Raw genomic sequence first — 23,149 nt, 5'->3', positions numbered from 1 at the left:
ATCCAACACCTTCCCTAGTGTCCACGGGGACTGGAGTTGGAATAGTAAATTAAACTATTCACTATCCAGCACCCCAAAGCACTATGCGTTGTAAAGGTTTGCGTTGTAAAACTGGCATTGTAACAGCATGCGTGGTAAAAGCATGCATTGTAACGTCATACATCCGCCTGGGAGTCTTCAAGTTGACCAGGTAGGTTGCTTCGCTCTTGAGCTCCACCACCTCGTATGGCCCAGTCCACTTGTCTTGGAGCGCACACGGCTCCACTGGCGCCATCACCCACACTTTCTGCCCAGGTTGAAATTCGACCAGAGTGGTATTCTGGTCATGCTATCTTTTCATTTCTTCCTGGCTAGCTTCCATGTTCTCCTGAGAGAGCTTCCTGAAGCGTTGTGTCTGGTTGCGGATGGCCAGCACATAGCTGAACACATACTGGGGGGTCTTCCCACGGGATTTCTCCCACCCCTCCTTCACCAGTGTGAGAGGTCCGCTAGCAGGTTGGCCATACAGGAGATCAAAGGGACTGAACCCTAAGGACTTCTGAGGCACTTCCCTGTAGGCAAATAACAGGCATGGTAGAAAGACGTCCCACTTCCATCTCATGGGCTCCGCTAGGCCCATGATCATACCTTTTAGGGTGGGTTTGAACCTTTAAACCAACCCATTTCCTTGAGGGTGGTAAGGAGTGGTGCACTTATAAGTTACCCTTCTAAAGTTTGTTTGAAGTTATCTCCACGTCAAAGACATTTTGAGTATTAGTACAGGGGCTGTGACCCCATGATTTCAAACACTGCGTGGGCTGTGCAACCAGAAGCTGCTGGCTCTACATGCTGCACCTTGACAGGGGACTGTTGTGCTGCTAGGGGAAGCCACCATTTGGACTACCTGCTTTGCGGTGTAGCCTGCTACCTGCTAGGTTGCTGAAGGGACTGCCATTCTGCCAAGATACTCTGTGTGCTGGCCTGCCTACCTACTTCCCCACAGTGCTTCCTATTGTTCTCCTGTTGCTGGCTGACTGCTTCCCACCACTCCTGTTTGTGTGGACGCCTGGGGTTTATAATGATCCAGAGATGAACTCCTTATTGATCACATCTTGCTCAAAACTAGGGTGTGGGGAGTACTTTATGCTTTTTCCTACACCAAAGTGTGAGGAGTGCTTCCTTTTCCATGCTTTGGGCCGAGGTAGCACATGGTAAGCGATTCCTTTTTCAATAATTTGTTTCCAGCGTGTTTTTGGAACTTTCTTATCCAGTGTGCGGTGAGCGCTTCAGGTTTGGCTTCCTAACCAGCGTAGGTTACGCACTTTTGTTCCACTGAGATCTGAGGTGCAGACTTTTTTTATGCTGAAGCAGCATGTGGAGAGCACTTCCCCCTTCAAAACAACGCATGTAGAGCACTTTTTCGTTGAAGAGGTGCAGATGGAGCACTTTGTATGGTGGAGAGCGGCGAGTGGTTTCTACTGAGGTTCTCTCGCCCTCAGTGCCGCCTCTCCGGTCGGAAGGAGATGCTGTGCCATGAGTGAGGTTATTCTCTGTAGTCCCAAGGAATTGCACAGGGGGAGCAGAAGAACTGCGCTTGCGTACCACTGTGGGCGGGACCCAGTGAGGGAAGCCGCACCTGCCCTTTCCTTCAAGAATCCTGGTCTATGAGCCACACAGCAGAGAAGGCTGCCCTCGATTGCCTATTGTGAGCTGAGGAGAACTCCCCCCCCCCCTTCCCCAGGTATTGTCAGTCTGAGGCACTATAACATGCTTGCGTGAGGCTACATGCTATAGTTGGACTGTGGGGGACCAAACAAGGTCTCCCCATGGGGTCCTACTGTTGGTGCCTTCCTTCCCCTCCTTTGGGATGGACCGTGGGGTGCTGTACCTGTAGCCTACATTTGGGAGCAACATTACCATATAGTTTGTATTAGAAGCACAGAAGCGCTGTGCTCTATGAATTTATGGTGATACTGGTGGTTACCTAGTGACACATCGTGATTTATGTCCTACAGTGAAGTTTCTCTCCACTAACCTACTTGCTGCATTTTATGCCGATTTATGACTTATGTCGTTCTATGCCTTGCATTGACAGGATAACAAATATTATTTCATGATGTACAATATATGTGCAGTGATGATGTGTTCATGACGTGTGCAACATATAAGGCTTTATCTTATTGCACTAACTGTGATGTTTTGACAATTGCCTAGTTGGCAAAGGGATTACTGATTTACGTTGCTGTCTATGTTTATATGCAATACAGATATATATTTGTATGTAATACTGTGTGCAGTGGCATAGCAATGGAGGGTGGGGGGCTCCCCCTGTGCTTACCTGCCTGCCATTGCGGGGGCAGTGGCGGCTGCTGCAGAAAATGCCAGCATCCCACTTCTCAGATGGCCACATGGGGCGGCAAACTCAGGAGCCGCCATTGGTGGCCGCAGGTCCAGCTACACCTTTGACTGTGTGAAGTCTCTTTTGTGGTGTATTTATTGTGTCATTGATGTATGTGCATGCTGTGCGAACGCTTTACACATTGCCTCTGGTATAAGCCTGACTGCTCTGGCCAAGCTACCAAGGGGGTGAGCAGGGGTTATCTTTGGTTTGTAACACCCTTACCGTGACAACAGTGGTGCGTTCTGACTGGCTTAGGTGCAAACCCTAGCCTAAGAGAAACCCCAATTCTAACACTATGCAGTTCAATAGCCAGAAGATTCACTGGAGGAGAGTGTAGTGCACACCTACAGCTGAGGATTTCTTCACACAGTGGTTTATTGTGAACCATAAAGTAAAGAAACACTGAAGAGAAATGAATTGTTTAAAATCAGATTCTGAACAAGCGGGCAGGCCAAATATAAGGACAACCTCCTAGTACAAAATTTAAATTGTACACCATTTCATTGATCATAGTTCACGCCCTGTTGTTTTTATTCAAGAACACTTCATCTTGTCAACCCATGCAGTGGGTTGGTTTCTTATACTGTTTCCATACCAAAAGATATCTGGCAGTCTCACTTTTTTGAAGAGTAAAGATTTCTAAGACTGAAGTTCACTTTTCTTGCAAGCGTTCATGGCATGGAAGAGATTACATTGCGATGCATCTGCTGGTATGAGTTTGAAGCATGTGTTTGTGGTGATCTGGTTTTATGTTGAAAGGTTCATTTTATTGCTGGAAGAATGGCCGGATCTTCATGCTCATCTTCTTCATCGAGTACCACGACCCTTTCCAGTTCATCCACACAACACCGTCATCAGTGCCGTGCTTTGTCATGTCGTGGCTGTACGCGCCACCCCAGTAATATCTGCCATTCGGATTGGCTGCGTGACATCTATTGTACCACCAGCCACCACCATCTTCCCGAGAACACTGTTTGCTGGGATCTGGATGTTGCCTAAAAACGAAGACATTGAAATTTAGCAAGCACACTGTGTCCATCGTCCTGCCTCTGCATTTCCAAGACTCAAAGCAATCATGTGTATGCATGTGTGCTTGCACGTGTGATCATGCACAAAATAGCAAAGCATAACATATCATAACTTATAATATTGATTCCTGTTGTACAGTATAATGTAACGTAGTAAATAATAAAATAGTTTACTTCAGTACAGTAAAGGAGAAGGTGGGAACGTGTGACTGTTTTCTGTAATGGTCTGCTTTATGTCTCAGAACTGGGTTTTTAAAAAATGTATATCTCAGTTGTATCTGAGGTCCTTTCCAGAAAACGAGCACCAGCAGTGGAATTATGTGGAAAGGCACACTAGAATGATGTGTCTGCCTTAAAGTACCTATCAGTCTAAACGAATGCCACAACTCGAAAGAAATGCTGAGAAGCAAGAATCTATGTCCGATCAAACATGGAAGTGGGATGTCAGCGCTGCCAATGCTCTCATTCTTTGCTGTTTAATGTGCCTTCCCTGGCTGCTCCTTGCATTTAACCAATAAACTGATGAGGGCTGGAGCAATACATACCATCCATCGTTGTCTCTGTCCGAGGTGCTGAAGAACATGCCGTTGTGTATGGTCATGGTTCGGTTCTCGCCTTGTAACTGCGAAGCGCCTTCCAGGAGAGCGTTGCCGGCCGTGCCTTTGTAGCCACTCACTGAGATCTGGTACCTGTTGGCCTCGTTCTGTACGGTGAATCCTGTGTGGTGAGCATAGACGCCATTGTGGTCCCAGTCCTCCATTTCAAACAAGATTTCTGTGGGCCCAAGTTTGGAGAGCTGGCTAATTTTTTCATTGCCAAGCCAGAATTCACCTGTGAATGAAGAGACATGATTGGGAAGGTGCTCTACTTGATTATGCCCCTGGGTTGATCAGATGTATTATTTTTTAAGTTGCCTTGAATGATTTCATTTCATTTCAATGCAATTCCAGATAGAAATATAAATGTTCCTGAAACAATATAATTAGCATGTCAGCTTCAACCTAAGGTTCAATCTCGTTTTATTAACCAAGTGCAAAATAAAAATTGGACCTTATGGCTGAAGATATTTAATTTCATACCAGTATTCACACGTCGCTATTTATGGAAACTTCAGAGTGGTTAACGTCAACCGGAATCAACACAGGGAGACTCCCTAAAAATTACCTGAAGAAGGCTTCTTTGAGGAGACAGGATCTAAGGAGGAGACTGAAAACAGCAACCTAAGCACCAATAAAATGTAATCCAGAAGCTTATTTGCTTTTGGTGAAAGAAACAATACCTTATAAATACCTACACCAATCCTCCTGTCTCCTAGATCAAACCTACTTCTCAATAGGATTATGTTTCAGTCAGTTCCCTTCTCAAATATGCTCATAATAGAGCAATTTTTGGCGACTGACAGGTTTCCCACAAGTTTGATCTGCCCCTTTTGTTAGACAAATTAGACAAAAAGGACCTGATTATAAGTTTGGCAGCATGGGACCAGACTGCTATGCAGGAGGCTCGCTCCCGCACCATCAACCCCATGTAGGGACCCCCGTCACATTATGAGTTTCCTTGTGTCTGGCAGGCTGTTTTGCAGTTCCACCATGGTGCCTCTGAAAATTGGTACTGCAATGGAAATGCTAAAAACAATTCCTGCATGGCATGGAATGGAATGTCCATGCTGTGCACAAACTGGGTTGCATGCACATAGGGGAGCACATGTTGTGCCCCTTGCATGCACCCCATGGCCTCTTGGCCCAGTTTTTATATAGTAGGAACCGCCAGGAAAACTATGGAGGAGAGGAAAATCGTAATATTCTTGTCGGGATCATGGTGGTCCCGCCAAACATAGTTCTACTTATACACCGCCATGCGACAACCAGGGAAGTGCTGTTTCTTCCACCACTCTATATTTCCCGTCTTTTTATCTTACTCTTGCAGGTGCTTTTTCATTATTACTATCTCCCATTGTCACTTTTGTCTTATTCCTCTCTTTTGATTTCTCATTCTTTTGTCCTTCCACTCTTGCTCTGGGTCAAAGTTTAACAATGAAATATAAGACCTGGTTCCCAAAAATGAGTGACAGCGTCCACCACCTGCAAAATGTAAACACTGTGAATCGTGCTCCTAAAGGGCCGTAAATAATTAAACTTACATTTGGGCATTGAGATAAAATTGATAACATAGTTGACACTGAAATCGCCACATGGAGCATAAAAGCTTCCAATTCAGTGTTTTAGTAGAGGAGCACACACAAAACACATACAAATATTGGCTCTGTGTACATAATGTGCCTGGTCCCAATGTGCAGTCTGTCTGCAGTCCTGCTATTTCATCACATCTACTCTTGCAGAGTCAGCTTAGGTGTCTTCCATGAATGGATATTTTTTTAATCAAATAATGACTGGTAGGGGGTGATGGGAACAAGCAGGGCTCGGGGACTCCTCCATCGAGTCTCGCCCTAACATTTGACTAAAACATAGAATATAGTAGTACCTCCCAAATTCCCAGGATCCGAGGGTTACCTGGCATGTCACAGAAGCCTTTGCCTCCATCCACAGCGATGTTCCCAAACCCGCTCTTGTACATGTCCCACTTCCTTCCAAAGTCCACGCTGCCATCCCGCCGACTCTGGATCAAGGTCCAGCCTGAAATGAAAGCATCATGAATTGTAACTGTGAGATCCCACACGGCGCATCCCTCGGAAATCTGCATCTTCTGCAGATTAAAAGCCCACTCAGGTTTAAGCAAATATTGTGCTCCTAGACTCACGTCTTCTATTCATCCACAGAACAGGTGTAAAACGAGCGGGACAAAACATAAAAAGGCAATTTACTTCAGCAAAGAAAGCAGTAGGAAAAAGAAAAGTAAGCTGCATAAAAGGCATTTAAATGGTTCTAGAGAACCTAAAAGCTGACAATAAATCACTCTCATCAGTTGACCCACTAACATCCTAAAAACATACAGTTACATCCTCCTCATGCTTCCAAACAGATGAAAATCTTTGGACAAACCTCTTAGTTACATGAACTCGTAGACCTCAATATTATTCAAATTAGCAACAATGTTCCTGATGTATCATGCTGCATTCCCGTAGACCTGGAATAGGTCAAACCCTTTGACATGTCGGGCCTAATATGTTCTATTAAATGGTACATATGTCATCATATGAAGGAAGGCACCGTTGCCAAACACAAGAAGAACTTTCAGTCGTCCCTGTTTCCTTATCAAGGACAAAATGCCTTTTTCAGAACAATCAAAATTGTATGTTTCTCCCACTAGCGTTAATCCGCTGCCAGAGAACATCAGGGAAACGCAGTAGAGTCCCGATAGCTGCTCTTGCACCCACCTCCGTTGTGTGAGAGCATGTCGCAGTAGACTCTGTAGGGCTTGAAGAAGTCATCGGGCTGGATAATGTACATCTCAGAGGTGTCACCTCCTTTCCTGAAGATCTCTTCGCATTCTGTAGAAAAGGGCAGAGCAGCAGATTGGGTTAAAGTGAACAATAGTACAATTTTAAAAGGGGGGGGGGTAGGCTCTGCTTCATGCATGGGTTAAAAGATTAATCTTACCCAACAGGGATTAAAGTTTTAAAAACAGATATGCAACAGAGCACTTGCAGCACCGGTATTAGCCCTACACCAAACCTGCACTGTTTTTTTATTCTCTCTGCAAAACGCCCATAGGTTGAGGGGCAGGTGTTAGGAAGAATAAACATGGAATATGAGTCTCTGTTCTCGCAGGCACATGGCTTGCATCATGTTCATTTGGTTTACCAGTGGGTCAGAAGTTCCAAAGTCCATTTTACATTTGAGTTACCTTTTTTTTTTTTAAAAAGGCGCAATGGAATGAATAAGACATGCACAATAGGTCTTTTTTGTGCCCATGGGTCTTATTTGTAGTTGAATGCTGCTGCATTTGAATGAATACATGACTGAATACCACAACCGTTCACCTTAGAAGGATACATTGGTGCTAGCAAAAGTCTTAAACATAAATCGAATCCACCAGGGTAGGCCATTGCAGGGTTAGCAGACTGGTAAGTTTTTTTTAAGTTTTCCCGAAGCAGAAGTGACGATATGGACTTAAAACAGATTGACAGAGAATTCCACAATTGAGGTCCAAACGCAGCCAAGGATCTTCCACTTATCCTTGACTTACCTACTGTGGGGAGACAGAAAAGATGGAGTGACACGATCGAAGATTCCTCACAGAGGAATACACCTGGAAACATTAAGCCAGAAGGGGTTTTTCTAATCCATAAAAACTCCGTGTGCACCGGGCAGAGAGGCTTAAAGGGGATTCCCGGTTTCCACTGGCAGTCAGGGAAGGCTTATTTGAGCATTTGTTTCATGATTGTTTCGTTTCAGTGTACAGGCAACTCTGATGGCGAGGTTTAGAACTTGTGTTAAGGCAATATGGAGAAGATTGCAATAATCTCATCCAGCCAAGACACACGAGGCAATCACTTGGTAAACACTAACAGGCAAACATTTCAGGGCTTTTTTTGACAAAACTTTGGATTATTAGAAGCTGTTGGTTCCAACTGCTTTTATGTGTGTTGTCATAGATAAATGTGAGTCCACAATAACAAGGGGTTTAACCACCTCAAGTGTTTTGATCACTCCAGATTGGGTGGAAGGAGGGTCCAGATGAGAAGAGTAAAGATTGTTGGGCCATCTAACAGTTTTTTCCAATCAACAGTCATTCTGATTTGTTGGTATTTAAATGAAGGCAATTAAGAGACATCCAGTCCTGTACAACTAAATGACGCGGGGGGAAATTTCTGCTAGAATTTTTAGAATGTTGATGAAGGTGAAAATTAACTGGCGTGTCGTCAGTAAGGAATACGCGAGCAGCCATAAGGTTCAGTAAGAGATGGTAGAGGAGGACCATAGATGTTAAATATTAGTGGAGATAATGAGAAGCCCCGTGAGATCTAATGGAAAAGGGGGTAAGATCAGTGCTTGAGGACAACTTTAGGAAGGGAGATAAATCAGGACAGCACTGGACCCTGAATTCAGATGAGTTGCAAGATACCGTGATCAACCATACTGATTGCAGCCGGCATGGCAAGTAATAAAAGGGATGCCTAATCTCTATGGTCTGTGATTGCATGGATCTCCTGTAATGCTGGCCTAAGTGCTATTCCTGTCCCTCTACCTGCTCTGAATCTCATTTGACATTTGCTGAGTATTTTGTACTTATCAAAACAAATCTGTAAGTTGCTTGGCTACTACACACTCAGGCCACAGCTGCCACATAACTTGGACAGGTCCTCTGACCAGTCTAAGGCGCCTTGTGGACCTGTTTGCTTTGCCTGAGGCACCACCTCTCTTCACTATTCCATTCGTCCCTGTCTGTCCTTGTGCTCTGTGCCCCATGAGTGCCCTCTTTGCTGCCTAATCATTTTGCCTTTTTTTACCCTTCTGTTTGTACACTTTTTTGCCTAATTTCGTCTCTTCCTCTTTTGTACTCATTTCTGCCTCAGTGCCCCTTCTACCTCTTTACATTTGCACTTGTCTTTGCCTCTGTGCCCATTTTGCAGTTTCTCTTTTTTACTCTGTTAGACCTAAACTCTCATGGTAGCATTTCCCTAAATGTTTAGCTTTTTCCTCCAGGTTTAGCTGATTCTCTTGTAGTGGCCTTTGGGCTCTGGGCACTTTCCCGGTGTAAATACAGGGTGAAAGTGCGTGCCCTTTCTATACACGTTAGGAGGTGGTGTTTGCCTGATGATTTTTACACGTGTCCAGTCAGCCATTGCACTTGTACCAATAGTCTTTCGAAACATGGGTTCAACCTGCCATTGCAGGTCTATGTGTGCACCATTGCATGTCTACTCAGGTCAGCCTGTTTAAATCCCCAGCCATCCTGAGAGGCCCATTCACTACCACCAGAGCACCCCATAAGGGACACCTTAGGGTGTGAGGGAGTAGTAGGTGAAAGGCAGGGTGGGGTCACACGTGTGTTCCTTGCCCAGGTATTGTAGAATACCCATGTGTGTTTTCACCACCTATGAGGTACGCTCTTCCCATAGGCTAACATGGGGAACAAGGTGAAATTATTTCAGGCTGCAATATTGGATTGCAGAGGAGCAGTCTCATAATGTATCCTATCATTGGATTCACAGTAACAAACCCTTCCAAGTGGTAAAGGTGGTTTCGTCATGACTAGCGTAGAAACGCCACTCCTAGAAAGTGTGCCTTTCAATGCTCTAGCACTCTTTGTGTGCCTTTGTGTTTGGCTCTAGTCCACACTGGAAGTTGAGGGAGCACATCTGGGCATTCCTCAGTCACAGCGATAAAACACTGGGCATGCAAATTAAATGATAGACCTGTGCCTTTTACAGGCCTGGCTGAATTGACTGGAGAAAGAGGTTTTGACACTAGGCCTTTGGAGCCAGATCATGGTCGCACCAAAGATGACGATCTGCGTTCCATGGCCTCATGGCAGACAGGACTGAAATTTAAGGGAGACATCTGTGGTTCAAAACTTAAATTGCCCCCAACTTCAAAAGCACACAACAGTAGAACTACTGGTGCCATACTTCAGCAGGACAGAGAAACACTGGTGCGGATGTGCATCCGGAGAACCTGGAACTGCACAGTGCACAGTGCCAGAGGAAGCTGTTGTGCTCAAGAAGGATTACTGCCATTGAAAGGGACTGTGTGCCCTTCCTGAATAGTGGCTGACCTGGGCTGACTACCTACTACTGTGTGGCATCTAGACGTGTGTTCTCCAAGGGCTTGTTGACTTGAATCCTGCTCTTTTAGAGGTGTCCGGGACATAAATGATATCCTTCTATGGACACACCATGTCTACTTGTGATACCTGGAGAGGGGTGCCCTTTTAAGTGCCCACATCTTTTGCTGGATCCCAACTGGTAGTGCGGCGTAAGCTAGGGTCTAAGATTTATGCCAGGATGCGAGATCGCCTGGTGCGAGCCTCAGAAGTCTTGCCTGCATCTAAGGCATCTGACCCCCGCGTCATGGTGACACCCTCATGCATAAACATGTTGTTGGTAGTGAGCATATTAACCGGTCGCAGGGTCCAGCATGTCCTGCCAAGTAAATTGTGCAGCATCTCTCTCGGGTGACACGCCAATTGCATGCTCATTGCATGCGGTGCCTAATTCACAGGTTGCAACCCTAGGCTGTAGGGGCATAATCATTTGTAGTACCTCATTCGCCCTCTTGAGGCATTGCTGAACTTGGATCTGTGTGTGTGACCAGAAGTGTCTGGTGTGACCAATATCAACGTGTATGGGACGTTGTGTCTCATGTCCAGGGAGGTGCAGAATTTGCAACTCTTTGTTGTGTGTGACCATTATTGTCTGGTTCAACTAATATTATTGTGCACAGGATGTCATGACTCATTTCTAGTGAGGCGCAGAATTTACATCTATTCATTGTGTGGCTGGATTGGTTTGGTGCGACCTGTATCAATGCGCACCAGATGTTGTGCCTGGATTGCCAGGGTGTGATTCTGATTGATGTGTACCTGACGGGCACCTCCTCCTACCGAGTGGCACCACTGCGTCATTTTCCATCCATTGATTGTTCCCTTGTTGGCCCTCAACGCGGTGGACAAACTGCCCTCTCCTTGCCTGCCCGTCCCACGACTACATTGTGTTGCCAGGTAGTATTGCCCGGCTCAGTTCTGGGTGGTGACAGTGATTGACTGGGCTGAAGGAACTCTTCCGAGTTTGATCGGAAGCGGGTCAAGACTGCGTGACATCCCTGGGCTTCGCAGAATAGGGCTGCTGCCGGAAGGCCCTTGTGTAAACCTTTGGTGTGACTGACTGTTGCCCCCAGGCCATTTCTGTTCCGCATCCTGTGGGTGAACTTTTCGAGTGGCTGCTAAACCCCCATTGATGACTGCCTCCTATAAGTCCTGCTACCTACCACCACCTACTTCCCTAAGACCCTAGCTAAGAGTGACTTTAGTCGCGTGCGGCCTAGTATCTGGGGGGGGGGGGGAACTGCCAATCTCCAATCTGTGAGCATAGGATTGTTGGGGGAGTTGGGGAGTCAAGGGAGGCTTAGGCCACGGGGTCTGCTGTGTGTTATAAATTGACCTGCTGGGTATCAGTTGCACCACATTTGGGGGCTGAGTGCGTATGTGTATGAACACGTTCTTTTTGATACCTGTTGCACTGCATATCAGTGAAGAGGGAGTGTGTGTGGGTTGGAGTGATCATCTGCGGACTGCCTTTGATTCTCAATACTGGCTGGCGGTGTTGCCTTACAAGTTGATTTTTTGCCAAAAGAGCATCACGTTTGAGATTGGTTCTACCCATGTGACCTCGACCTGTGGTACTATTAAAAAGTGCTATAATTCTTTGTATGTACATATTCCCAATATCACTGTCACATGGGGTGCAACCTCTAACTGTGTGGTATTGAATTATATGAATTGTTGGGGTGGGCTTGAGGTGGACAACGTGTTTCACCGCATAAAGGTGGTGGGGGAAGAGGAGTATATTACTGATGTCATTGTAACAGGGTTGGGCCTAATATTGCTAGTAATAATTCCAAGTGTGATGTATACCCAGAAATAGATGAGGTTCATGTTATGTTGATTATTGTGTGTGTTAAATACAAACGTTATTTACATACATCAATTGTGAAGACTTTTTCGTTACATTTAGTTTATTTATATTGAGTGCTGTGCTAATGCTTTCCACATTGCCGCTGTAGTAAGCCTGACTGCTCAGTGCCAAGCTTACCAAGGGTGAGCGCAGGTTATACGGTGTGTATAATCACCCACCACTGATGGAAGTGGTACACCACACCACCAGCCGTACACGCTACCCAATCTTCACGTCCAGTAACAAGAAAGCACTCGGCCACACCTTCCCTCTCACATAAACAGACCACTCCATCATTCACTTCTACATCAGTGCCCCATTCCAATGTTCCCAAACTGAACATCAAACTCAGGCGCAACTGGAGCAACATAACAGAATCAGACTGGACCCGTTCCCTCAGACCCAACCATCCAACCCTCACTGGCAACCTACTGAAGGACCTAACCACATTCAACAACTGGATTGCAGATTGCACCAACAGCCTGAACCCCATGAAAAAAAATCAGACATTCCAGAAACCACGCTCAAGCATGCAAGTTCAGTAGATCCTTAGAGACTTCAAATGCCACAGCATGTAGCCAGAAAGAAAATAGAGGACCAGCTGAAGCAAACACTTCCAGAGACACCTACAAATCTGCCCTCAGAAGACACCATGCACAGATCAAAGGAGCCAAGAAAGCAGTCCTCGTGATCAGACTTAAACTGCTCAAACACAAACAAAGAACTCTTCAACATCATCAAGGAATTCTTGAACCCGGTGGCCACCCCAACACCATCACCCCCTCACAAATCCTGAGCGACAGCCTCTTGGACTTCCACAACAAAATACTCTAGATCTACTCCAATTGTGCACCCCATTGAGGATATCACCACACAACCGCCCCCCTCACACCAGGAGCACTCACCTCCTTACAAGCTAGAGCCCACTCACCACAGAGGACACCACAAGAATCATACAATCTATTCACTCAGGATCCCCCTCAGAACCCTGCCATTTCCATTTCATGCCCAGACATATGTCCTATACTCCCTTAAGCCCACTAGTCTAATGAACCAACGACAGCCAATGGCTCAATGATTCCCAACAGTTGAAGATGCATCAGTAAAATGTGCTTTGATAGAAATTAAGTAACACGGACAAGCACCATACACCACAGAAATGGAGTGAGCATCTCCTGGGTTCTCATGGAGGATGGGCTACTTCTAGAGATATTTTATCAACTATTTTAAGTTATTTACTCTTTACCAGTTATTCCTTATTTCTTTTTTAAACATTACGACATTCATCCTTTTTGCTGGTGGATGGACTGATCCATGTTGGTCCTACGGCTCATTAGATCTATTCTCTATGGAAAGATAGTAAGACCTTGGTGGCTTGGGTGGTTAATTATTATACATATGATTTATGGTTTTCTGATGTTCATTTATATATGGTGGTTTCTGAATACAGTATAAAATTGATTTTGATAACCAGAGAAGGACTGTCTGTTCAAAGTATCCTACCATGCCAAAGCTCACCTTTATCTCAGACGATATCCACTACTGGCTTTCCTTGTATGCAATGCCATGTTACTGTAGGATAGCTGACAGGGTATTCCTCTGTGCAAGATCTGGAACTAAAATCTGGAATTCATGCTCTGTTTTCTTTTTTGAGTACTAACAAATATTGATCAAGATTGAAATGTGTGTCCCACAAGGTGAGGGGCATTTGTAAACATTGACTAGACTGGTCAGCTGCAAAGTGATGAAGCAGGGATTTTTGCAAACAGTAATTTTTCAGTGGAACCAGCTGCAAATTGATGAAGCAGGGATCTTTGCAAACAGTAATTTTTTAGTGGAACCAATCAGAACTGAAATGTCAGGAAATCAAAGAATCAATGACTTATAAAACATGAATCACTAAACGGTCCATGTTGTTGAGTAAATTCTTGTATCAATTTTGATGACACTGAACATTGATACTGAATATGAATATTGATTATGTGTTCACGCACTTGATTTAGAGGTGATGCTTGTCAAATTGCGTGTCATGCAGTCTGGAATTTTTGGGTGGAAGATTCAGCCTTTCGAAATAACTCACTGTATTAATGCTGACGGAATCTTAGAGCAACCTCTAGATCCAAAGTTCAAATCCAATCAAGGCTTCTACCTCTTTCATTTTTCGGAACATTATACATTGTGTAAGAAAGGCATATGTATTCGTAGTGCATGTGCAGAATTGAGGCTTCCAAGCGCTACCTCCCATGGGCCACTTCATTGAGAAATAAGTTATTGACAAAGATTAACTTGTTCCACTTTTCTAAGATAAGACTGTATAAAATACATAAACCCCTTGATGTGAGATCGCACAGCTAGACTATAGGGACACCAGTCTGAAGTCATTGTGAGAAAACAGATCGTGTGAAGACCTACCTCGGCCGGACACCACTGGGATGTAACAGGAGGAAGTGCATGGGGTGTGGCAGTATTCCGACTGAGTCGATATTGCGCTCTCCAGCTTCTGGATCTTGGCGCGCAGGTTTTCCAGGATGGAGCGCAGAACTCTGATGCTGGACGGGATGTTGGTGTCCAAATTCTGCTGGATGAAGGTATACTGCTGATCCACTTCTGAGGTATATGTGGAAGCAACGTCTGCATTTTCTGCAAGAACAGGAATAAGTATAATTGTAAACAGTGGAGGAGGTGCTGAACACATGATAAAAATTAAAGCCTTAGTGCAGTTGGTCCTCATCTAGTGCTTCTACCTCAGATAAGGTTAAAGGGATGTGGTATTGATGGTACCTGCTCTTCAGAGCACAAAGCATTTAATCGAGAGGTTAGAGGTTTAGAAGACCATGTGGATGTATGTTCTACTACAGCACCTGGATTCTATCTGCTGCAAGGAGGTGCCACAGCTGGTGCTCAGCTAGACATTAACTGCACAAGGATTACTGATTTTTACACATCAAACAGTGTGGCCTTGATCTTTCCTACTAAGGTATGCCAGTGAATAATGTCACAGCAGGTCTCAAACCCAAGCAGACATCAACAAACAAAATCTTGAGATGCCTATGTTGGTGATTATAAGTAAGGGTCCCTGTTTTTCGTTTTTACTCATGTTTACACATAGCGACAGAAAACATTTATTTTCTAGTCTGTGTTTATTTTTAAATGTGGTTAAAAACGGAAATTGGATTGTTTTTTTAGTAATTCTAAATGCTGTCTGCCATGACTGCCAGGCAAATAGCTGTTTGGATTGATAGATAAGAGGATTAGAAAAGAAATTAATATTAGTAAAGAGGCTTTAACAGCAGTAGACATGGACAAGGTTGATACTGAAAATCGCATCATTCCATATAAGTGCATTGATTTATCCTCTGCGGGTGTTTACAACATTGAAAGCCAGTAGGCATTCAAGCATGAGTGCATGTTTACCAGCTAAATAAATGTGAAAATATACTAACTTCAGCTTAATTTTTCCATAAAACACAAAATAAATGTGGATAAATGCAGATAAAATTAGCAAAAAAAGAAATAGGGATAAATACAGACGGAAATGTCAAAAAAATAAATACCATAAGACCGGGAGCTCTATTTATAAATTAGACAAGAGTGGGTAAACAGAAGTGTTTTCTCTATTTACTCAATAGCCCATTTACCGCTTCATTAGTGTTCGCCAGTGTCATGGCAAACTATGATTCGGCCCCTAATGAATGTGAATAAACACCATGCTAGTTTCAGGAGCAGTTAGAAGTGGTTAGAGCGATACAGTGATATGAGAAATTATGTGGGCTCAGTCACTCATTCGACCGATTCACTCCCATAGTATCAATTATTTAGAGTCAGTGCCTCTGGTAAATTGAGTTTTCTGCATAATTACAGATTTTCTGCATTTGCCTCATAATCCATCATCTGGTGCAAAATCTGCAGATGTTATTAAAAAATGTAGATTCTAGCTCAAATGGATCAAAAATTATTAAACAAGCAAGCAACGCGTGTTGCAGTGTAGCTGAAGGCCCTTCGCAAAGGTTGACTGGTCATCTTTCTATTGCTAATTGCTGCATTTGTGCATCACAGTGGTACTGATGAGGTGAGATTTTTGCATAGATAATACTAGAATGTGTAAAAATGACAAAATTAAATGATGTAATACAATCACAAAATGTGCCACAATATCCTGCATAATTTGCCTTTTCTTGGTGCATAATTTAGTAAACCCTGCTGCATGATCCCAGTGGCTCTCCTTATGGTGACTTTTGTCATGTTCCTTGTCAGAGTCATAATAGGCTGACTCCGAAGGATTGATATTTATTTACCTATTTATTTACATGGTTTTCTATAGTGCGGACCACGTTTCTTGACTTGGAGAGCTGTACGAAAAGCCATCTCCAAAATTCTGTTAACTGAGAGACAATCGAATAGGGCAAAGAGCAAGCATCTGAGCAAGTGTCATTGTTTTTCAATATATCTGCAGGTTGCAGAGGAAGAGAATGAAGCCTGCCAAAACCATCACAAAGGGAGAAAGCAGGCACCAGTAAGGGCGAGAAAAAGAGGCAGCAGTGTATGTAGGTGAATTTAAGGCTACTAGCCTTGGTATTTGGCGTGCTGATGTTTAATTGCACTGGCTGCCTGCCTCTGAGCAGAGCTTTGGCACTCTCTCTTTCACAAATTAAGCTTTGGGTGGTTCAGGTATAAAAGTACCAATATTAAGATAGTATCTCACGATAATGTGTGAGGCAGTCTGGCCTTTTAAACATAAAAGATGTGACAGCGTAGGTGAATTCACGAAAGAGGAGGACCATCCACAGAGAGAGGTTAGGTCCTAGTTCACTGTCAGTGGCGGCTGCCTCTGGACAGAGATGGTGAGGTGGGGGTGGGGGTGGCTGTGGCAGGTGAAAGAAAAGAAAAAATAAATTATAATACCTTCTACTCGTCCGTCTACTGGCAACACCGGAAGCACCCAGGCTGCTGGACTCTCCCAGCCAATCACGACGCTGCCTGAGAAGCATTGTTATTGGTTTGAGCGGCCTGTTTGCTCGCTCAGGCAGTGCCTGGGGAAGCTGGGCATGTTCTCCATGGGGCTGTGCAACACAGCCCAATGGAAAACATGCCAAGTGCGCATGCTTGTTTGACCAGCACTAGAGGGCTGGTCAAGCCGTCTTGTGCACATAGGGAGGGAGTGCAAACCACTACTGCTCCCTTCGCAGGGAGCCATCCCCACCTCGCCTAACCTCGCACGAGCACACAAGAATAAAATGATAAGTTATTGATATTATCATTTTATTTTGATTTTGCACTGCTCTAAGAGCAGTAGGGCGACGCTCCTCTGCCTTAGCACTGTGGATACGAGGAGGGTTACAGGGGGCAGATGTAATGTGTGCACTTAATACTTTTCACTTGCTTACAGAACTGAAAGTTTTAACGAGTTGTGTGTCCATATATTGTCTCATTTTGAAGATTTTGGAGTGAAATATTCAGAAAATGTGTTGCATTTGCCAATTGAAGGTATGAGATTTTCAGGGGGCTGTGAGGGACCTCCTTTAGCAATCAGAACATTTTTACAGTACATATCTGGCCTTGCTGCTTTGGTCACTGGAAAGACTCTGCTTTGTAGATGTTTTTATCAAATCTCCTTCCTTACCCAAGAAGGCGAGGAGTGTGGAAGAAGGGATCTACTTTCCAGATGTCTATGGCGACACAACTGGGCACCCCATGCCACCTGACTAATAAAGCTAGCTGCTCCAAATTCAGTAGAGATCTGTCACTCAATATACACGCCATGCTGTGCCTCTCACTGAGTACAGCTGTGCCTACCTTGTATCTGCCTCTGCCTGTCAGCTACTGTCTTTTGCAGCACAGTCACGTAGTCGTAAATCATGTTGGATGAGTGGGAGAGCTTCCCCACGTTGCCTTTGAGATCTCGGATGGAGTTCCGCACATTATTCTCCTGCTTCAAGACCATAGTTCGTAGCTGGCAGCCAGTTGGACACAGTACACCCTGAAAAAAATATATATGTTGACATGGTTGGACAATAAAAGAGCACATGAGGACTTTAACATCACAGTTGAAGGAAGATGCCACCTCACCCAGATGTATAACAGGGTTTTATTGCATGCAGTCTAGGAATATGGAGCTTCAAGCTGAAGGTCGACACAGTTTTAAGGCCCACAATAAAAGGGTATGGCTGACATTTTCATTTAACTCAGTTGAATGGTGCCATGTGCAAGGCAGTGTGATCAATAACCAGAAAAAAAGATTGGACTTCAGAGTCAGCTTTTCTGCTGTGGAGGCAGGAGACCGCAGTCCTAGTCCTAGCTTCTCCACTTGGCTTAATTGTATGATGCTAGATAAATGGCACTACCTGCCAGAGCCAATATCCCATTACTTAAAAAACTGAAAGTGCTTGAGAACAGCCTAACCCCAATATGAAAAGCCCTAGAACGAAATATCAAACTGAATTGGAAATGACATTTAGGGTCATCTACATCCACAATCCATGCATTGAGTAGACGGAAACAACAAGAGAGTGGCCGAGCTAATACCTTTATCAATTCTTAGGTGCTGGATTCTGCATGGAACAATTTTTAGTTCTGTTTTGAGGTAACAAAATATTAACAGATGAAGAATAAATGTCCTGGTTGTTATTTTTTGTTTATATCTTTCAGGTGAATTCCTGCACTGACCAGAGGAGCTTAGTAGACCGAGCTAGAAACAAACGTTTCTCATCTACTTTAAAGAAACCCAAAGGCAAACTCTCTCACATGGGAGGGCCACATCTGACACAAGAAAGTGCAATTTCTACACTGTTTTCAGGTGTTGTAAAAGGTAGACTGTCCCTTCGAGATTGAGCCAAGTCTATCTTAGGTCATGAAAACCAGAGTTGTAGACAGACGACAGTAGGTCAGCCCTCCTTTCGTTAGAGCCAACAGCTTGTGGGTTTTAGGCCATCCACAAGGGGCCCTTTGAGTGTGACCTCAGGAGAGCAACTCCTTGATTGTCTTAGCGCAAAGGGCTGTTGCATCAAAGGGAGCAGAACACTAGATGCAATCGATGCAGCATGATTGACTATTACTGATTTTTCTTCTCTGTTGAATTCAAGGGGCCCAGTATCATGAACAGGATTGTCTTTCCCAGCCTGATCACACCATTCAGCTACTGGATTCCCTCCTCACTTCCTCTTCAAATGATCTTCCTCCTTTATCTAGAACCACAAATTAAGGGATTTCTTTCTTAATCACTGGGGTCTTGGATTGAACTTACTTTCTGGCTGCCATTTCCTGTTTAAAAAAATAGATGTCCACTTCCTTATCGCTCTGGTCGTCCTGCGCTAACTTTAAAGCAATGGGAGATTTTGCATCCAAGGTCTGGCAAGGCATCAACCACAGATGCCCTACATGAATGAACCCAGTAACTTCTCCTCTGCTTCGGATGCTGAGTGATATGCCATCCTAATGTGAATTGCTGGTGACGGTAAGTATATATTACCCGGTTGTCCTCACCATCCTTCACAAGTCAACTTCCCCCTAGTAGCAGACCAGCACAGGATTAAGATGGCTGCCTCTACAGCAGCATCACATCCTTCCAGATTCACCAGACAACAGATATGGAGTGGGGTTGCTTTCAGAGCACCATACAGAACGCCCCATTACTTACCGGTAATCTTCATTACTCCAAGTGCTGGGCAGAGTATCTCATGCACAAGGAAGATGGACGAGGAGGTAATGGGCGGAGCATGGTAAGCCTTGAACAGCTCACCTAGCAACACGAAAGCAGAGTACATCTACATGGTACAGTACTTACCAGCTGCTCATCTGCATGCTTGCAGCCTCCCTCATCCGGATACACAACGGGCTCCTTCTTCAGCTGACTTCTGGATGGAGCAACGGTTGGACGGCTCCGGTAGCCGCCGCCACTGATTACAGGAGGCGCTGGCCTGACCGTTGGGCGTGGCTCATTTTTCCTGGAGACTGGTCTGTGACCACGAGCATCCTTTTCCACTACCTGCAGAAAAACAGCAAAAGTCAACAATCTGCAAAACTTTACTTACAAAAAAAGACTTTTCCTTATTCATTCACTCTATGTCATTTGCTACAGTAAAGGATACACAGCTCAGAAGCAGAATGTGACTTTCTTTGTATTTGAAAAAGAGAAGAAAAGATGTATTCCTGATGCAAAGCAGGCAGAGAACAATGATGCCCTAATGTTATGGCTAAGTATTGCAGTTATCAAACAGAATTGCCTCCAAGGAGACCCGAGGCTTACATTTGGGTCAGTAACATTCTGGCTTGTAATCCGATGGTGGGCTACCAACCAGACACGAGTGTAGGGGTAGAAATATTGATCTACTTGGTATGAGTATAAACTCATAAAGAGAGAATGAAATGTAAAGAGATGGTTGGAAACAGTGAAAGAGAGAAAGAAAGCAAGCGCGAGCAATGGCGGAAAAAGTAAGGGGAACACAGAGTGAGAAACAAACAACGAGAAATAGAAAGTGAAAGATAGTCTAAGAGAGAAAGAGAGAGGAATATAATTTGGGACTTGGGAGAGGTGTACAAAGAGAGGGTGGATGCGGGAGGGAAAAATAAAGGGAGCGAAGAGATGAGAGGAAAGAGAGATAAGGGTTCCGAGAGAGAAAAGTGACAAGAGTGCTGACAAAAGATGAGACGGTGTGTAGTAGTGGGAGCGCGAGAGAAAGGGTGCTTTGTAACACTTGTAAACTATCATGTATGCCAATAAAAATCTCGGCGCATTGTGCTGTAACATTTCATGATTTGATCAATTATGTCTGTTCACAGTTTCATTTTCATAGGGACTTTAATAATCTTAAGGCAGTGCGAGCATGCACACCTCTCTCCTCTAATATGCACTGTGAGCAAATGGGAAATAAGTATCCTTACCTCGCCTCCAGCGTCCTGTGGGAAAAGAAAAGACATAAGTCACAAAAGTGAAGGCCCACTTCTAGCAGCACACTTTTTTTTTAGGGCGAAACACGTTCCTGTATTATACACCACATTGACATACAGTGCTCACTTTTCGCTTCTTTAAGCCGTCTCATTTTCAAACATTTTCAGTTATAAAGTGTTATTAAAAAACACCAACATGGGCGTCTCTGAACCCCTAACTCCGAGCACTTACTATTTGTGCCCCAAGAGCTGGCGGAGGGCGTAAATATCGGCGAAGTGAAACATATAACCCAAAAAGCAATGGGGAAACTCACGTGCAGAGATGCTCGGAGAAATAGCGCGAGACGGAGGTGACAAGGGAAGGGGGGGGGGGGGGGCGGGGAGGGGGGACAAGGTTAGGTAGACACAGCGTGACATCGAAAGAAATGGAGAGAAGGAACATGAGACCACAAGAGAGAGGGAGATGAAGACACAGAATGGAAAAGAGTTTGGCTCGAGTGCGCCTTTTGCTTCTTTATTGTTGCGGCGTTACCTGCCGAGTCCCTTCATGGACTATGAGTTCCCCAGCAGCACTGACTCTCTAAATGCCAACGTGTATGCGGGATAAGAAGTACTTTACAGGAGATAACTTACCACCACGGCGTCGTCTTCCTCCTGTGGGGAAAAGAAAGGGACAGTGAGAAGTGGTAGAGATTGAAGACTCTTGCTATTGAGCAGGTAGGGCTTCAACATGCTGCGAGAGGTCCCACTTGAGGTGGCACAATGTGGCATAACCAACAGTCTGCACGGCTCTGGAGTCACCCATGTTACTGCTCCAGCCTCATCACCTCGCTAGAAGGAGCACTGTGTGGCAGCGGCCTGTGGTCCCCACCGCAGTCCGGTTAAGATGGCGGCGGCGGGCTGTCTCCTTACCTGGTCGTAGTCTGCGTCAGCGCAGTGACTGTGGTGGGTGACCACAAAGAGCAGCAGCAGAAGAGGCAGCTTCATGGCGACGGACCTCAGTGTGACCGTGCTCTCCTCAACTCAGTGACCAGGGAGAGCTTATCTGCTGTTTTATTTGTGGAGAGCAGGCAGGAGGATTTGGCAAAGCACAGAATAGCTAAACATTACCCAAAACATATGCCTCAGTTAAAGGGTAACTTCTTCTGTCCAAAACTTGCACACAGTCATTTCCTGTAAATCAAAGCATGAGGACCTCAATGCAATGACTTCACAAACTTCAAAATATCTGGTACTCAGAGTCAATGACGCTATCGATTTCACTATAGAATTAAAACAAAAAGTCCTGCTAATACAGCCTCCTCCTCCATCCCACGCACTCTGTCCCCACCAAGCGAAAAAAACTTTATTCTTATCACTTATTTACTCTAGTCTAGATCAAGATAATCCAGTCGATGCCACATACAGAGCACGAGTTTTGGAGTATATTACAATACTGTATTCTACTTGATTGATACAACACTTTATTTCATTCTTTTATGTAAGGTTTTTTTTTGTATAGCACAAAAGCCATCCTGCTGCTTTTCATGGTGCCGCCCAGCGCACCAAAGGACACAGAGTCAGAAAATAATGCGTGAGAGTAGTGTAGTGAAATATTACTTCCCTCCTCACAAAGCAATGCACGTAGCCATAATCCAGGTTAGGCCGATCCTGAGGATGTACCAAATCAAGAAATATAACATACCTCTGGGCATATTTATCAGTGGATTAAGACAGGTCAAGGCCTAAACGTGAAGATGGAGTGGAAGACATCGAGCACAGAAGCTGAGCTGGTGCAACAATGTGCTTGGTCTATCCAAAACGACTTTTACCACCCCTTCTCCAGCAGAGAGGAAGTACCTTTCCCCACAGGTAGGGGCAAACAAGTACTCACTTGATGCAACTGCCTACAATTGCCTTCCTTGTAAAGGAGAGCCTAAATGAAGGAGTAAATTCGCTTGCTGTGTATATATATATATATATATATATATATATTCACTGAAAAAACCATAGGTTATAGACCATATATAGTTAGGGATTAGCATTTACAAAACCTTATTTTACTCACACAAAACCATTGAAATTCGCATATATAGTTAGTTGCACTAACTATATATCGCGCACCCGCAATCCACTGCTGATGATGTCACATATTACACCATTCATGACATGGTCAGTAACATCACTGATGAAATCACTGATGACATCACTGATGACATCTCAAATGACATCACTGATGACATCACTGATGACATCTCAAATGACATCACTGATGACATTTCATTTGACATTACTGATCACATC

At 44.5% G+C, this 23,149-nt stretch overlaps 1 protein-coding gene across 1 annotated transcript; it reads right to left on the bottom strand.

Moving 5' to 3' along the window:
* Nucleotides 1-2,878: 2,878 nt before the first annotated feature.
* Nucleotides 2,879-21,898, bottom strand: FGB (fibrinogen beta chain). Its single transcript, XM_086962329.1, has 10 exons — nucleotides 21,779-21,898; nucleotides 21,500-21,520; nucleotides 20,861-20,875; nucleotides 19,764-19,964; nucleotides 17,777-17,960; nucleotides 14,396-14,623; nucleotides 6,743-6,856; nucleotides 5,919-6,041; nucleotides 3,954-4,239; nucleotides 2,879-3,375 (listed from the first exon to the last, which is right to left on the bottom strand). The coding sequence occupies exons 1-10, from the start codon at nucleotides 21,851-21,853 to the stop codon at nucleotides 3,147-3,149; spliced, it is 1,476 nt and encodes a 491-aa protein (XP_086818455.1). The 5' UTR covers nucleotides 21,854-21,898; the 3' UTR covers nucleotides 2,879-3,146.
* Between the last annotated feature and the right edge of the window lie 1,251 nt (nucleotides 21,899-23,149).

Source organism: Lissotriton vulgaris, chromosome 3_1, assembly GCF_964263255.1.
Source record: "Lissotriton vulgaris chromosome 3_1, aLisVul1.2, whole genome shotgun sequence".
In the NCBI taxonomy this organism is placed as follows: Eukaryota; Metazoa; Chordata; class Amphibia; order Caudata; family Salamandridae; genus Lissotriton; species Lissotriton vulgaris.
The sequence above is the reverse complement of the archived record's forward strand: the minus strand, read 5'-3'. Positions and strand labels throughout refer to the sequence as shown.

What these genes read in the sequence shown, in the direction of transcription:
- FGB (XM_086962329.1), bottom strand. Translation starts at nt 21,853, where the DNA reads ATGAAGCTGCCTCTTCTGCTGCTGCTCTTTGTGGTCACCCACCACAGT. An exon ending in CTGACGCAGACTACGACCAG is followed by an intron (nt 21,521 to 21,778) that starts GTAAGGAGACAG and finishes TTTTCCCCACAG; the next exon opens with GAGGAAGACGACGCCGTGGT. An exon ending in GACAGAGACAACGATGGATG is followed by an intron (nt 3,376 to 3,953) that starts GTATGTATTGCT and finishes CTTCGTTTTTAG; the next exon opens with GCAACATCCAGATCCCAGCA.